General features: G+C 44.7%; 1 protein-coding gene across 1 annotated transcript in view; it reads right to left on the bottom strand.

Moving 5' to 3' along the window:
* The window catches only part of NFKB1 (nuclear factor kappa B subunit 1), a 157,594-nt gene that overhangs the window by 113,009 nt on the left and 26,929 nt on the right, over positions 1-17,656 (bottom strand). The window contains exon 4 of the mRNA XM_038769255.1: positions 4,518-4,616. Within this exon, the coding sequence (XP_038625183.1) occupies positions 4,518-4,616 (99 nt within the window). The remainder of the gene's footprint in view (positions 1-4,517; positions 4,617-17,656) is intronic.

Here is a 17,656-nt window from a genome sequence, read left to right as displayed (position 1 = left end):
GATGGACGGACTCGAGGTAGAGTGAGTCGGCTGGCATTTGGAGGACTCAAATGCGCCGGCTGGATCGCAGTAGGTAAGTGAGGGACAGTAGTGGGGGCAAGAGCTGATCGTCTCCCTTAAATCCAATAATAATAATAATAATGTTGGTATTTGTTAAGCGCTTACTATGTGCAAGGCACTAGTTTCCATTTGATGAGAAGGTGAATGGACAACCACTACAAGGTTTTTATAAGTGTATATATGTGTATATATATGTATATATATATGTTTGTGCATATTTATTACTCTATTTATTTATTTATTGTACTTGTACATATCTATTCTATTTATTTTATTTTGTTAGTATGTCTGGTTTCGTTCTCTGTCTCCCCCTTTTAGACTGTGAGCCCACTGTTGGGTAGGGACTGTCTCTATATGTTGCCAATTTGTACTTCCCAAGCGCTTAGTACAGTGCTCTGCACACAGTAAGCGCTCAATAAATACGATTGATGATGATGATGATGATGATAAGTGGCGTGGCCCCGTGGAAAGAGCATGGGCCACAGAGTCGGAAGGACCTGGGTTCGAAAGTCAGCTCCGCCACTTTCATTCATTCACTCATATTTATTGAGCGCTTACAGTGTGCACAGCACTGTACTAAGCACCTGGGAAGTACAAGTTGGCACCATATAGAGACGGTCCCTACCCAACAACGGGCTCACTTGTCTGCTGTGTGACCGTGGGCAAGTCACTTCACTTGTCTGTGCCTCCGTTGCCCCATCTGGAAAATGGGGATTCATCATCATCATCATCAATCGTATTTATTGAGCACTTACTATGTGCAGAGCACTGTACTAAGCGCTTGGGAAGTACAAATTGGCAACACATAGAGACAGTCCCTACCCAACAGTGGGCTCACAGTCTAAAAGGGGGAGACAGAGAACAAAACCAAACATACCAACAAAATAAAATAAATAGGATAGATATGTACAAGTAAAATAAATAAATAGAGTAATAAATATGTACAACCATAATGTACATATTCAGACGGTGAGCCCCATAGGTGACGTGGACGGCGTCCAACCTTATTAGTTTGGATTTATCCCAGGGCTCAGCGCAGGGCCTGGAACATGGTAAGCACTTAAATACCACTAAAAAAGGTGGGTGGGGAGATGGGAATTCAAGCGCTTAGAACAGTGCTCTGCGCACAGTAGGCGCTCAATAAATACGCTTGAATGAATGAATGAAAGGTTGGGGTGGATTCTAGAGATGTGTGAAAGTAGAACCGACAGGGACAGACACCACAAGATGGTTAAATGAGCGAGATGAACGGAAGAATATGCCAAGATTACGAGCTTGAGAGGCAGGGAGAGAGGCAATACTGTGTACAGTGATGGGGGAAGTCCGGGGGAGTTCAGCAGCGTGGCTCAGTGGAAAGAGCACGGGCTTTAGAGTCAGAGGTCATGGGTTCAAATCCCGGCTCCACCAACTGTCAGCTGTGTGACTTTGGGCAAATCACTTAACTTCTCTGTGCCTCAGTTCCCTCATCTATAAAATGGGGATTAAAACTGTGAGCCCCCCCGTGGGACAACCTGATCACTTTGTAACCTCCCCGGCACTTAGAACAGTGCTTCGCACATAGTAAGCGCTTAACAAATATCATCATCATCGTTATTATTATTATTATTATTGATGGGGCCCCCCCTCATATTATTATTATTACAGAATTCGGGTGGGAAGATGAGGATGAAGCTGTTCTGTTTGGACATGACGATATTATATTTCTATATAAGACAGCAATAATTATTCATTTTTAAGATCACATACTAAGACTGTGCGAGAGTAAGTTCAATTATACTACTTAATTTATATTCATAATCATAATGACAGGATTCTAGCATCAATCCATCCCTCACCTCGGCTGCCAATATTCCAATACTACAGAGGAATATTTCTCTATATTTTAAGTCGGTATCTGTGACCACTGCAGGGGTGAGAAGTAGCATGGCTCAGTGGAAAGAGCTCGGGCTTTGGAGTCAGAGGTCACGGGTTCAAATCCCGGCTCCGCCAACTGTCAGCTGTGTGACTTTGGACAAGTCACTTAGCCTCTCTGTGCCTCAGTTACCTCATCTGGAAAATGGGGATTAAAAGTGTGAGCAACCTGATCACCTTGTAACATCCCCAGCTCTTGGAACAGTGCTTTGCACATAGTAAGTGCTTAACAAATACCATCATCATTATTATTATTACTATTATTTTTACAGAATTCAGGTGGGAAGATGAGGACGAAGCTGTTCTGTTTGGACATGACGATATTATATTTCTATATAAGACAGCAATAATTATTCATTTTTAAGATCACATACTAAGACTGTGCGAGAGTAAGTTCAATCATACTACTTAATTTATATTCATAATCATAATGACGGGATTCTAGCATCAATCCATCCCTCACCTCGGTTGCCAATATTCCAATAATACAGAGGAATATTTCTCTATATTTTAAGTCGGTATCTGTGACCACTGCAGGGGTGAGAAGTAGCATGCCTCAGTGGAAAGAGCCCGGGCTTTGGAGTCAGAGGTCACGGGTTCAAATCCCGGCTCCGCCAACTGTCAGCTGTGTGACTTTGGACAAGTCACTTAGCCTCTCTGTGCCTCAGTTACCTCATCTGGAAAATGGGGACTAAAAGTGTGAGCAACCTGATCACCTTGTAACATCCCCAGTGCTTAGAACAGTGCTTTGCACATAGTAAGTGCTTAACAAATACCATTATTATTATTATTATTATTATTATTATTATTACAGAATTCAGGTGGGAAGATGAGGATGAAGCTGTTCTGTTTGGACATGACGATATTATATTTCTATATAAGACAGCAATAATTATTCATTTTTAAGATCACATACTAAGACTGTGCGAGAGTAAGTTCAATCATACTACTTAATTTATATTCATAATCATAATGACGGGATTCTAGCATCAATCCATCCCTCACCTCGGTTGCCAATATTCCAATAATACAGAGGAATATTTCTCTATATTTTAAGTCGGTATCTGTGACCACTGCAGGGGTGAGAAGTAGCATGGCTCAGTGGAAAGAGCCCGGGCTTTGGAGTCAGAGGTCACGGGTTCAAATCCCGGCTCCGCCAACTGTCAGCTGTGTGACTTTGGACAAGTCACTTAGCCTCTCTGTGCCTCAGTTACCTCATCTGGAAAATGGGGACTAAAAGTGTGAGCAACCTGATCACCTTGTAACATCCCCAGCGCTTAGAACAGTGCTTTGCACATAGTAAGTGCTTAACAAATACCATTATTATTATTATTATTATTATTATTATTATTATTACAGAATTCAGGTGGGAAGATGAGGATGAAGCTGTTCTGTTTGGACATGACGATATTATATTTCTATATAAGACAGCAATAATTATTCATTTTTAAGATCACATACTAAGACTGTGCGAGAGTAAGTTCAATTATACTACTTAATTTATATTCATAATCATAATGATGGGATTCTAGCATCAATCCATCCCTCACCTCGGTTGCCAATATTCCAATAATACAGAGGAATATTTCTCTATATTTTAAGTCGGTATCTGTGACCACTGCAGGGTGAGAAGTAGCATGCCTCAGTGGAAAGAGCCCGGGCTTTGGAGTCAGAGGTCACGGGTTCAAATCCCGGCTCCGCCAACTGTCAGCTGTGTGACTTTGGACAAGTCACTTAGCTTCTCTGTGCCTCAGTTACCTCATCTGGAAAATGGGGATTAAAAGTGTGAGCAACCTGATCACCTTGTAACATCCCCAGCTCTTGGAACAGTGCTTTGCACATAGTAAGTGCTTAACAAATACCATCATCATTATTATTATTACTATTATTTTTACAGAATTCAGGTGGGAAGATGAGGATGAAGATGTTCTGTTTGGACATGACTATATTATATTACTACATAAGACGGCAGTAATTATTCATTTTTAAGATCACATACTAAAACTGTGCAAGAGTAAGTTTATTTATACTTAATTTATATTCATAATCATAATGACAGGATTCTAGCATCAATCCAACCCTCAACTCGGCTGCCAATATTCCAATACAGAGGAATATTTCTCTATATTTTAAGTCGGTATCTGTGACCACTGCAGGGGTGAAAAGTAGCGTAGCTCGGTGGAAAGAGCCCGGGCTTTGGAGTCAGAGGTCATGGGTTCAAATCCCGGCTCCGCCAACTGTCAGCTGTGTGACTTTGGGCAGGTCACTTCACTTCTCTGGGCCTCAGTTCCCTCATCTGGAAAATGGGGCTTGAGACTGTGAGCACCCCCGTGGGACAACCTGATCACCCTGTAAGCTCCCGAGCGCTTAGAACAGTGCTTTGCACATAGTAAGCGCTTAATAAATGCCATTATTATCATTATTATTTTTATAGATCCTAGAAAATTTTCTGCTCGTGCTTGGGGAAGCGGAGAGGAGAGAACATACCCAGAATTCCGAAATCTGAAGTAGTGATCAGCAAAAAAACCAACGCAAAAAAAACTTACTTTGACTTGAGGGTAGGATTTTTTGTTCTTTTCACTAGAAGCTCCTGGAAGACCACCATGGGATGGTCCTTCGCAAACGTAACGGAAACGAAATCCTCTCTGCAAAAGGGAAAGCGTAAGAGACCTGAGAAATGCTCATTAAAAAATGCGTGTGAAATTGGAAAAAAATCATCTAATTGGATATTGTACTTCCCAAGCGCTTAGTCCAGTGCTCTGCACACAGTAAGTGCTCAATAAATATGACTGAATGAATGAATGAATATGGGCAACTCAGTGTGCCGGTGGATGGCATTTGGCAGCGCTTAGAACAGTGCTTTGCACATAGTAAGCGCTTACCAAATAGCATTATTATTATTATTCTGCCCCTAGCAGCCTGTCATCCTGTGCCATCCTTGGGGAAGCAGCAGGGTGTAGCGGCTAAAAGCCGCGTGGCTCAGTGGAAAGAACCCGGGTTTGGGAGTCAGAGGTCACGGGTTCGAATCCCGGCTCCGCCGCTTGTCAGCTGGGTGACTCGGGGCAAGTCACTTCACTTCTCTGGGCCTCAGTTCCCTCATCTGGAAGATGGGGACTAAGACTGTAGGTGGGACAACCTGATCACCTTGTATCCTCCCCAGCGCTTACAGCAGTGCTTGGCACAGAGTAAGCGCTTAACAAATGCCGTCATTTAGAGAAGCAGCGTGGCCCAGTGGACAGAGCCTGGGCTTTGGAGTCAGAGGTGATGGGTTCAAATCCCGGCTCCGCCAATTGTCAGCTGTGTGACTTTGGGCAAATCACTTCACTTCTCTGTCCCCCCGTGGGACAATCTGATCACCCTGTAACCTTCCCAGAGCTTAGAACAGTGCTTTGCAAGTAGTAAGCGCTTAATAAATGCCATTATAATTATTATTATTATTAGTTACCTCATCTGGAAAATGGGGATTAAGACTGTGAGCCCCCCGTGGGACAACCTGATCACCTTGTAGCCTCCCCAGCGCTTAGAACAGTGCTTTGCACATAGTAAGCGCTTAATAAATGCCATCATTATTATTATTATCATTATTAGTTACCTCATCTGGAAAATGGGGATTAAGACTGTGAGCCCCCCGTGGGACAACCTGATCACCTTGTAGCCTCCCCAGCGCTTAGAACAGTGCTTTGCACATAGTAAGCGCTTAATAAATGCCATCATTATTATTATTATCATTATTAGTTACCTCATCTGGAAAATGGGGATTAAGACTGTGAGCCCCCCGTGGGACAACCTGATCACCTTGTAGCCTCCCCAGCGCTTAGAACAGTGCTTTGCACATAGTAAGCGCTTAATAAATGCCATCATTATTATTATTATTATTAGTTACCTCATCTGGAAAACGGGGATTAAGACTGTGAGCCCCCCGTGGGACAACCTGATCACCTTGCAGCCTCCCCAGCGCTTAGAACAGTGCTTTGCACATAGTAAGCGCTTAATAAATGCCATTATTATTATTATTATTATTATTATTAGTTACCTCATCTGGAAAATGGGGATTAAGACTGTGAGCCCCCCGTGGGACAACCTGATCACCTTGTAACCTCCCCAGAGCTTAGAACTGTGCTTTGCACATAGCAAGTGCTTAATAAATGCCATCATTATTATTATTATTATTAGTTACCTCATCTGGAAAATGGGGATTAAGACTGTGAGCCCCCCGTGGGACAACCTGATCACCTTGTAACCTCCCCAGCGCTTAGAACAGTGCTTTGCACATAGTAAGCGCTTAATAAATGCCATCATTATTATTATTATTATTAGTTACCTCATCTGGAAAATGGGGATTAAGACTGTGAGCCCCCCGTGGGACAACCTGATCATCTTGTAGCCTCCCCAGCGCTTAGAACAGTGCTTTGCACATAGTAAGCGCTTAATAAATGCCATCATTATTATTATTATTATTATTAGTTACCTCATCTGGAAAATGGGGATTAAGACTGTGAGCCCCCCGTGGGACAACCTGATCACCTTGTAACCTCCCCAGCGCTTAGAACAGTGTTTTGCACATAGTAAGCGCTTAATAAATGCCATCATTATTATTATTATTATTAGTTACCTCATCTGAAAAATGGGGATTAAGACTGTGAGCCCCCAGTGGGACAACCTGATCACCTTGTAGCCTCCCCAGCGCTTAGAACAGTGCTTTGCACATAGTAAGCGCTTAATAAATGCCATCATTATTATTATTATTATTAGTTACCTCATCTGGAAAATGGGGATTCAGACTGTGAGCCCCCCGTGGGACAACCTGATCACCTTGTAGCCTCCCCAGCGCTTAGAACAGTGCTTTGCACATAGTAAGCGCTTAATAAATGCCATCATTATTATTATTATTATTATTATTATTATTAGTTACCTCATCTGGAAAATGGGGATTAAGACTGTGAGCCCCCAGTGGGACAACCTCATCACCTTGTAGCCTCCCCAGCGCTTAGAACAGTGCTTTGCACATAGTAAGCGCTTAGTAAATGCCATTATTATTACTATTATTGTTAGTTACCTCATCTGGAAAACGGGGATTAAGACTGTGAGCCCCCCGTGGGACAACCTGATCACCTTGTAGCCTCCCCAGCGCTTAGAACAGTGCTTTGCACATAGTAAGCGCTTAGTAAATGCCATTATTATTACTATTATTGTTAGTTACCTCATCTGGAAAACGGGGATTAAGACTGTGAGCCCCCCGTGGGACAACCTGATCACCTTGTAGCCTCCCCAGCGCTTAGAACAGTGCTTTGCACATAGTAAGCGCTCAGTAAATGCCATTATTATTACTATTATTGTTAGTTACCTCATCTGGAAAACGGGGATTAAGACTGTGAGCCCCCCGTGGGACAACCTGATCACCTTGTAGCCTCCCCAGCGCTTAGAACAGTGCTTTGCACATAGTAAGCGCTTAGTAAATGCCATTATTATTACTATTATTGTTAGTTACCTCATCTGGAAAACGGGGATTAAGACTGTGAGCCCCCCGTGGGACAACCTGATCACCTTGTAGCCTCCCCAGCGCTTAGAACAGTGCTTTGCGCATAGTAAGCGCTCAGTAAATGCCATTATTATTATTATTATTGTTAGTTACCTCATCTGGAAAACGGGGATTAAGACTGTGAGCCCCCCGTGGGACAACCTGATCACCTTGTAGCCTCCCCAGCGCTTAGAACAGTGCTTTGCACATAGTAAGCGCTTACTAAATGCCATCATTATTACCATTATAGAGCACGGGCCTGCGAGTCAGAAGGTCACAGGTGCGAACGCTGGCTCTGCCCCTTGTCTGCTGTGTGGCCTTGGGCCAGTCACTTCAGTACACTCTGCCTCACCTGCCTCATCTGTAAAACGGGGATTTCACTCAATCGCATTTACTGAGCGCTTACTGTGAGCAGAGCACTGTACTATGAGACTGAGCACCATGGGTCAATCAATCAGTCGTATCTACTGAGCGCTTACTGTGAGCAGAGCACTGTACTATGAGACTGAGCACCATGGGTCAATCAATCAGTCGTATCTACTGAGCGCTCACTGTGAGCAGAGCACTGTACTATGAGACTGAGCACCATGGGTCAATCAATCAATCGTATTTACTGAGCGCAGAGCACTGTACTAAGCGCTTGGGAAGTCCAAGTTGGCAACATATAGAGACAGTCCCTACCCAACAGTGGGCTCACAGTCTAGAATCGCTGGTACCCACCCCAGCACTTAGTACAGTGCCTGGCACATAGTAAGCGCTTAACAGACACCACGATTACTATTATTTTTACCCGCTAGCTCCACCACTCAGCCATTCACCGGGACACAGTGAGCGCTGTGTGCGGAACACTTTCCTGAGCCCTTGGGAAAAAGGACGGAGATGTGTTCCCTGCCCACGGAGAGCTCCGCGGCATTGTCGGGGGGAAAACAGCCGGGAATGAGGGTGGAGCTGACAGCTGTTTGGACGGCGGAGGCTTTTGACCGGCAGGCAGGAGCTTGAAATTCCGCCCGCTTCTCCGCTCTCGTACCTCCTTGCAGAAACATGGCCAAAGCTGAACACTTCCTACTAAAGTTTTCCCTAGATCCCGACAAGGAGTTAGTCCAAGTGGAACTGACCCTCCAATCCATCCATCAATCAATCAATCAATGGGATTTGAGCACATACTGTGTGCAGATGTTTCTTATGGGCAAGGAAAGTGTCTGCTAATTCTGTTGCGCTAAACTCTCCCAAGCCCTAGGAAGCACTCGATAGATACCACTGATTAATTGCAGAGAAATGTGCTAATTGCTCAACAGAGCTGGTAGACAGGCTCCCAGCCCACAAGACCCTCAGAGTCTGGGGAGGGGAAAGGCAGGGACCCTTATTCCAATTTTTCATACACCTTCAAAAAAAAAATTCACTCGTTCATTCATTCAATCGTATTTATTGAGCGCTTACTGTGTGCAGAGCACTGTACTAAGCGCTTGGGAAGTACAAATCAGCAACATATAGAGACGGTCCCCTACCCAAAAACGGGCTCACAGTCTAGAAGGGGGAGACAGACAACAAAACATGTAGACAGGTGTCAAAACCGTCAGAATAAACGGAATTAGAGCTATAGGCACATCATTAATAGAGTAGTAAATACGTACAAGTAAAATAAATAGAGAAATACATCCGTACAAATATATACAAGTGCTGTGGGGAGGGGATGGAGGTAGGGTGGGGGGATGCCCCAATTTTTGCAATCTTTTTGATGATCAGTAATCCATCGACGGTATTTTTTGAGCAATTATTGTGTGTGGATCACTGTACGAAGCGCTTGGGGAAAGTGCAACGCAATAGGGTTGGCAGACCTGTTCTCGGCACACAAGGAGCTTACAGTCTAGAGGAGGAGTTTATTAATAATAATAATAATTCATTCATTCATTCAATCGTATTTATTGAGCGCGTACTGAGTGCAAAGCACTGTACTAAGCGCTTGGGAAGTACAAGTTGGCAACATATAGAGACGGTCCCTACCCAACAGTGGGCTCACAGTCTAGAAGATACTACTACTAATAATAATTACGGTAGCTGTTAAGTGCTTACTATGTGCCAAGCGCTAGGATAGATACAAGGTAATTAGGTTGTCCCACGTGGGGCTCACGGTCTTAATCCTGTGCCAAGCGCTGGGATAGATACAAGGTAATCAGGCTGTCCCACGTGGGGCTCACGGTCTTAATCCCCATTTTACAGCTGAGGTAACTGAGGCATACAGAAGATAAGTGACTTGCTCAAAGTCACACAGCTGACAAGTGGCGGAGCCGGGATTAGAACCCACGATCTCTGTCTCCCAAGCCCGGGCTCTTTCCAGAAAGCCACGCTGCTTCTCTATAGTCTGGAGGAGCTTTCCTTTACTTGCACAGAATTAGTGCTTTGCAGATAGTAAGTGCTTAATAAATGCCATTATTATTATTATTACTGTTATATTCACCCCACCACCTGGCCCGACAGCACTTATGTACTGTTATCGCTAAGATCTGCCCTTTCCTCTCCATTCAAACCGCTCCCTCGCTGGTTCAATTTCTCATCCTATCCCGACTGGATTACTGCATCAGCCTCCTCTCTGATCTCCCATCCTCCTGTCTCTCCCCACTTCGGTCTATACTTCACGCCGCTGCCTGCATCATCTTTGTGCAGAAACGCTCTGGGCGTGTCACTCCCCTCCCCAAAAATCTCCAGTGGCTGCCTGTCAACCTACGCATCAGGCAGAAACTCCTCACCCTGGGCTTCAAGGCTGTCCATCCATCCCCTCGCCCCCTCCTCCCTCACCTCCCATCTCTCCTTCTCCAGCCCAGCCCGCACCCTCCGCTCCTCTGCCGCTAATCTCCTCACCGTTAGGTCTTGTTCTCGCCCGTCCCGCCATCGACCCCCGACCCACGTCCTCCCCCTGGCCCTACATGCCCTCCCTCCGCACATCCGCCAAACTAACTCTGTTCCTCCCTTCAAAGCCCTACTGAGAGCTCACCTCCTCCAGGAGGCCTTCCCACACTGAGCCTCCTCCATCCCCCCCGTCCTACCTCCTTCCCCTCCCCACAGCACCTGTATATACGTTTGTACAGATTTATTACTCTACTTGTACATATTTACCATTCTATTTATTTTGTTAATGATGTGCATCTAGCTTTATTTCTATTTATTCTGATGACTTGACACTGGTCCACATGTTTTGTTTTGTTGTCCATCTCCCCCTTCTAGACTCTGAGCCCGTTGTTGGGTAAGGACCATCTCTATCTGTTGCCAACTTCTACTTCCCAAGCGCTCAGTACAGTGCTCTGCACACAGTGAGTGCTTAATAAATACAATTGTTGAATGAACTTAATACAGTGCCTGGGGGGGCACTTAGCAAATAACATTTTATAAAAAGTGGACCTGCAAAACCTAAATGTGCTACGTTGCAGCACCTCTGGAGCAAATTATAAGTGTAATTTATATAGCGTCTTGAACCTACTAATTTAAAAAACCCTGTGTGTCAGATGCGGCCGTTACTTACGGGCCTAACGAGTGCAGAGACAGAATCGTGAACTTTTTTTTAAGTACAATCCCAATTAATACCCATAATAGTATTTAAGCAAAGTGGATTTGTGTATGTGTGTGTGTGAGTGTTTATGTAAGGGTGAGTGAGAAATTAGTCATGGGGAAGACCTGGGGGGGGTGGGGGGGGGGGTCCTGAGCCTGAAGCCCTTTTCTTCCCATCCTCCTCCAAGACACACAGAGAAAAGGAGATGAAAAAGTGTTAAGACTCTTACTGTGGCTTCTGAAGCAGCTCTACACGCATGACTACAAAAGTACTTTCTATTATGTTATTTGTTAAGTGCTTACTACGTATCAGGAACTGTTTCTAAGCACTGTGGTAGTTACAAGTGAGGGCAGCCGGGATTAAGCTGAGTCAGGGCCACGGACGATTTCATTCAGTCGTTTGCTCGTTTATTCATTCAGTCAGTCAGTCAGTCGTATTTATTGAGCGCTTACTTTGTGCAGAGCACTGGACTAAGCGCTTGAGATGTACAAGTTGGCAACATTTATTCATTCATTCAATCGTATTTATTGAGCGCTTACTGGGTGCAGAGCACTGCACTAAGCGCTTGGGAAGTACAAATTGGCAACATTTATTCATTCATTCAATCGTATTTATTTGTCATCCCCCGGGCCTGGAATGCCCTCCCTCCGCACATCCGCCAAGCTAGCTCTCTTCCTCCCTTCAAGGCCCTACTGAGAGCTCACCTCCTCCAGGAGGCCTTCCCAGACTGAGCCCCTTCCTTCCTCTCCCCCTCGTCCCCCTCTCCATCCCCCCATCTTACCTCCTTCCCTTCCCCACAGCACCTGTATATATGTATATATGTTTGTACATATTTATTACTCTATTTATTTATTTTACTTGTACGTATCTATTCTATTTATTTTATTTTGCTAGTACGTTTGTTTTTGTTCTCTGTCTCCCCCTTTTAGACTGTGAGCCCACTGTTGGGTAGGGACCGTCTCTATATGTTGCCAACTTGGACTTCCCAAGCGCTTAGTACAGTGCTCTGCACACAGTAAGCGCTCAATAAATACGATTGAGTGAGTGAGTGAGGTTGGACACAGACTCTGTCCCCTAATGGTTTCAGAGTCTTAGCAGGAGGGAGAATGGGTATCATTCAGTCACTCGATGGTATTTACTGAGGGCTGTGTGCAGGGCACTGTACTAAGCGCTTACAGAATCCCCATTTTACAGTTCAGAAAACCGAGGCACGGAAAGGTACGTGACTTGCCCAAGGTTCGCCGTGGGCAAGCGGCGGAGCCAAGATTACAACCCCGGGTTTCTGACTCCCGAGCCCGTTCTTTTTCCATGAGACCACGGTGAGTCCACACTGCTCTTGGCTGGAGAGTTATTTTTGGCGTCCTTTTTCTTTTTTTCCACTCCAAAGAAGGTTTGGGGTCCAAAAACACGGGGTGGCTGTGGCCTAAGTTAAAACTTTAAACCATAATGACCGTATTGATGAGTTGTACGCATCGTGAGGTAGGCCTGTATCTTCAAGCATCGGGCGTGATCTCCCCTGCTCCTCTCCAATCCCTCCCTCCTCTCCCCCTTCAACTAGTCCATCCTTTCCATCAATCAATCGATCAATCATATTTATTGAGCGCTTACTGTGTGCAGAGCACTGTACTAAGCGCTTGGGAAGTACAGTATCTCAAGAGAAGCAGCGTGGCTCGGTGGAAAGAGCCCGGGCTTTGGAGCCAGAGGTCACGGGTTCGAATCCCGGCTCTGCCACGTCAGCTGGGTGACTCTGGGCAAGTCACTTCGCTTCTCTGGGCCTCAGTGACCTCATCTGTAAAATGGGGATGAAGACCGTGAGCCCCACGTGGGACAAACTGATCACCTTGTATCCTTCCAGCGCTTAGAACAGTGCTTTGCACATAGTAAGCGCTTAATAAATGCTATTTAAAAAAAAAAGAGGCAATCTCCTGCCTTCTCTCAAAAATCTACGCCCTGCAATTTCATTGCTTCACACATTATCAAAACACTTGCCCCTTCCCTTCTTCCCTCTCTGCCTGAATTCCCTCCTAGAAACCAGGCTGCACACTTTGCTCTTCTGACTCCAACCTACTGTTCACCGTCCCTCAGTCTTCACCATCTGGCCAGTGGTCCGTTGCCCATACCCTGTTTATTTATTCATTTATTTATTTATTTTACTTGTACATTTCTATCCTATTTATTTTATTTTGTTGGTATGTTTGGTTCTGTTCTCTGTCTCCCCCTTTTAGACTGTGAGCCCACTGTTGGGTAGGGACTGTCTCTATGTGTTGCCAATTTGTACTTCCCAAGCGCTTAGTACAGTGCTCTGCACATAGTAAGCGCTCAATAAATACGATTGATTGATTGATTGATTGATTCCTCTGGCCCTATTATATGCAACCCTCCACCACTCTGCTCACCTTTAAAGCCTTAGTAAAATCACATTTCCTCTACCAGAGGACTTTCCCGATTAAGCTCCCAATCCAGCAGTTGCCTTTACTGAGTGCTTACGGTGTGCAGAGCACTGCAATAATAATATTATTTATTATTTGTTAAGCGCTTACTATGTGCTAAAGCACACAGTACGGGAAGCAGCGTGGCTCGGTGGCAAGAGCCCGGGCTTTGGAGTCAGAGGTCGGGGGTTCAAATCCCGGCTCCGCCGCTTGTCCGCTGTGTGACCTTGGGCAAGTCGATTGAATGAATGAATGAATGAATGCGCAGAGCACTGTAATGAGCGTTAGGGAGAGTACCTTGGGCAAGTCACTTCACTTCTCTGAGCCTCAGTTCCCTCATCTGGAAAATGGGGATTAAGACTGTGAGCCCCACGTGGGACAACCTGATCACCTTGTATCCCCCCAGAGCTTAGAACAGTGCACTGCACATAGTAAGCGCTTAAAAAATGCCATTATTATTATTATTATTATTAAAGCACTGTTCTAAGCACTGGGGAGGTTGCAAGGTGATCAGGCTGTCCCACGGGGAGCTCACACTTTTAATCCCCATTTTCCAGATGAGGGAACCGAGGCCCAGAGAAGTGACTAGCCCGAAGTTACCCAGCTGACAGTTGGCGGAGCTGGGATTTGAACCCATGACCTCTGACTCCAAAGCCCGGGCTCTTTCCACTGAGCCACGCTGCTTCTCGCTGTACAGGTGCTTGGGAGAGTATAACAGAGTTGGTAGCCGCGCTCCCTGCCCACAGCGAGTTTACAGTCTAGATGGGAAACTCGACATTAATATAAACTACAGATTTGTAAGTGCCGAGGCGCTGAGGCAGGAGGGGAATAAAGGGTACAGATCCAAATGTAAAGGCGACAGAAAGGGAGTGGGAGAAGAGGAATTGAGAGTTTAGTTGGAGAAGGTCACCTGGAGATGTGCTTTTAATAAAGGTTGAACGTGGGGATCTGCTGGATATGATGATGATGATGATGATATCTGTTTAGTGTTTCCTCAGTGGAAGGCACTGTACTGAGCGCTGGGGAGGATGTGAAGAGTGAGGGAGGGCCAGACCAGAGGCAGAACACGGCTGAGGGGTCGGTGAGATACATGAAATCAAGGTATAGTGAGTAGGAAGGTGTTAGAGGAGTGAAGTGTGTGGGTTGGATTGCAGTAGCAGGCCAGAGAATAATAATAATAATAATAATAATAATAATAATAATAATAATGGCATTTATTAAGCGCTTACCATGTGCAAAGCACTGTTCTAAGAGAAACATCATGGCCTAGTGGCAAGGTCACTGGCTTGGGAATCAGAAGGTCATGAGTTCTAATCCCAGCTCTGCCCCTTGTCTGCCGCGTGACCTTGGGCAAGCCACTTCACTTTGAAGGGCCTCAGTGACCTCATCTGTCAAATGAGGGGTGAGACTGTGAGCCCCACGTGGGGCCACCTGATGACCTTGCATCGACCCCAGCGCTTAGAACAGCGCTTGGCACATAGTAAGCGCTTAACAAATACCATCATCCTCTGCAGCAGGAAACCAGGGAGGGAAAGGTAGGAGGCTCATTCTGGACTGTGAGCCCACTGTTGGGTAGGGACCGTCTCTATATGTTGCCAACTTGTACTTCCCAAGCGCTTAGTACAGTGCTCTGCACACAGTAAGCGCTCAATAAATACAACTGATTGATTGATTTTCCCTGCTCATCCTCCCTCCTTCGTCACCTGTGCATTTGGATCTGTACCCCTTAGTCCCACATCACTTAATAATAATGATGGTATTTGCTAAGCGCTTACTATGTGCAAAGCACTTCATTCATTTATTCAATCATATTTATTGAGCGCTTACTGTGTGCAGAGCACTGTACTAAGCGCTTGGGAAGTACTGTTCTAAGCTCTGGGTGTATACATATCCTTATACTCTCCCATTTCCCCTATCTGCAATTAATTTTAATGCCTAAACTGCCCTCTAGACTGCAAGCTTCTTAATAATAACAATAATAATGATGGTATTTGTTAAGCGCTTACTATGTGCCAAGCACTGTTCTAAGCACTGGGGAATTTACAAGGTGATCAGGTTGTCCCACGGGGGGCTCACAGTTTTAATCCCCATTTTACAGATGAAGTAACTGAGGCCCGGAGAAGTGAAGTGACTTGCCCAAAGTCACACAGCTTAGAGTTGGCGGAGCTGGGATTTGAACCCATGACCTCTGACTCCAAAGCCCGGGCTCTTTCCACTGAGCCACGCTGCTTCTTTAGTGAAGATAGTGTATCTACCAACGCTAATGTATTGTAATAATAAGGATGGTATTTGTTAAGCGCTTACTATGTGCCAAGCACTGTTCTAGATACTTTCCCAAGCACTTAGTATGGTGCTCTGCACACAGTAAATGCTCAGTAAATAGCACCGATTGACTGATGACTGGCCCATTTAGTTTGTGAGGACGACTATTTTCATTTCATATATAGGGTTCAATAATTCAATATAACATATTTGTGTGTGCATGTGTGTGCACGTTTCTCATGAATTTGAGAGCATTTTAGTGGGGTAGATAATAATAATAATAATAATAATAATGACATTTATTAAGCGCTTACTATGTGCAAAGCACTGTTCTAAGCGCTGGGGAGGTTACAAGGTGATCAGGTTGTCCCACAGGGGGCTCACTGCCTTAATCCCCATTTTACAGATGAGGGAACTGAGGCCCAGAGAAGTGAAGTGACTTGCCCAAAGTCACACAGCTGACAATTGGCAGAGCTGGGATTTGAACCCCTGAGCTCTGACTCCAAAGCCCGGGCTCTTTCCACTGAGCCAGATGTATTTGTACATTTACATTCACACACACACACACACACACACACACACACACACATATATATACATATTATATATATATATACATATACATATATACATATACATATATATACATATACATATACATACATATACATATACATACATATATACATATACATACATATATACATATACATATATATATATATACATATACATATATATATATATATATATACATATACACACATCTACATACACACACAGATATATTCATTCATTCAATCGTATTTATTGAGGGCTTACTGTGTGCGGAGCACTGTACTAAGCACTTAGGAAGAACAAATCGGCAACATATAGCGACAGTCCCTACCCAACAACGGGCTCACAGTCTAGAAGGGGGAGACAGACGACAAAACAAAACTGTCTGAACCTTCAGGGAGGGAAAGGAATACATTTAAAAACAAAAACAGAATTGAAGAGTGTTGAGAAGCACCACCTAACTCAGGCACCGCTGCAAGTATATCTGCCTTTCATATTCAAAAACGGACTTCCAGATGATATTCGGCAAGAAGGCGACCCTCGTCTAAGATGAGAACTGGGTGCCTGGAGCATCTTGAAAATTCAAGGTTTGCCAACCCTCAGCCATTCATATCTGTCACTCCACATCTTCAAATGAGTAATCCATCTCAAAACGTAGGCAATATCCATTGTTAAGATTTTCTTTCTGAGTCAAACTCATTCAGATTAAAATATCGTACTTTCACTCACGGCAATGCCACCACCTAACGTGGATCTGCTATGTCTTCTTTCTTTACGTGAACACCTTTCTTCCACCGGCGGCCATTCTGCCAGTTAGAACCCTCGTTTTGGGGAAATATTCTTTCAGGGACATCAAGAACGGCGTGAGGAAATATTTTGAACTTTTACTTCTTGTCTTTTGATTCAAGCTCGTAACAGATACTAAAATAAATTCAACTAGGGGAAAGCAGCAGAGTTTAAAGAGACGTACGAAGTGCTTGGAGGGGGACGGATGAGGTTAGTATTCCAACACCTTGAGGTAAAGTGAGCCCACTGTTGGGTAGGGACTGTCTCTATATGTTGCCAATTTGTACCTCCCAAGCGCTTAGTACAGTGCTCTGCACATAGTAAGCGCTCAATAAATACGATTGATGATGATGATGATGATAAAGTCCTCAAGTGCATAAGTGACAGTCGGGAGGAGGAACAGTTAAGGAAGTCTTACTAGAGGGGATGTGATTTTAGGAGGGTTTTGAAGACGGGGACGGTAGTGGTTACACCCTCCTTCAGCACTTCTGAATGTATATCATACTTCAGTATGATTACTCCATTTGCCAATATTTGTATTCCTGTCCTCTATTCGGGCGTAAGATTTTCGTGAGCAGGCTAGACTCCTTC

Source organism: Tachyglossus aculeatus, chromosome X5, assembly GCF_015852505.1.
Source record: "Tachyglossus aculeatus isolate mTacAcu1 chromosome X5, mTacAcu1.pri, whole genome shotgun sequence".
In the NCBI taxonomy this organism is placed as follows: Eukaryota; Metazoa; Chordata; class Mammalia; order Monotremata; family Tachyglossidae; genus Tachyglossus; species Tachyglossus aculeatus.
This window is presented reverse-complemented; position numbering and strand designations above follow the sequence as displayed.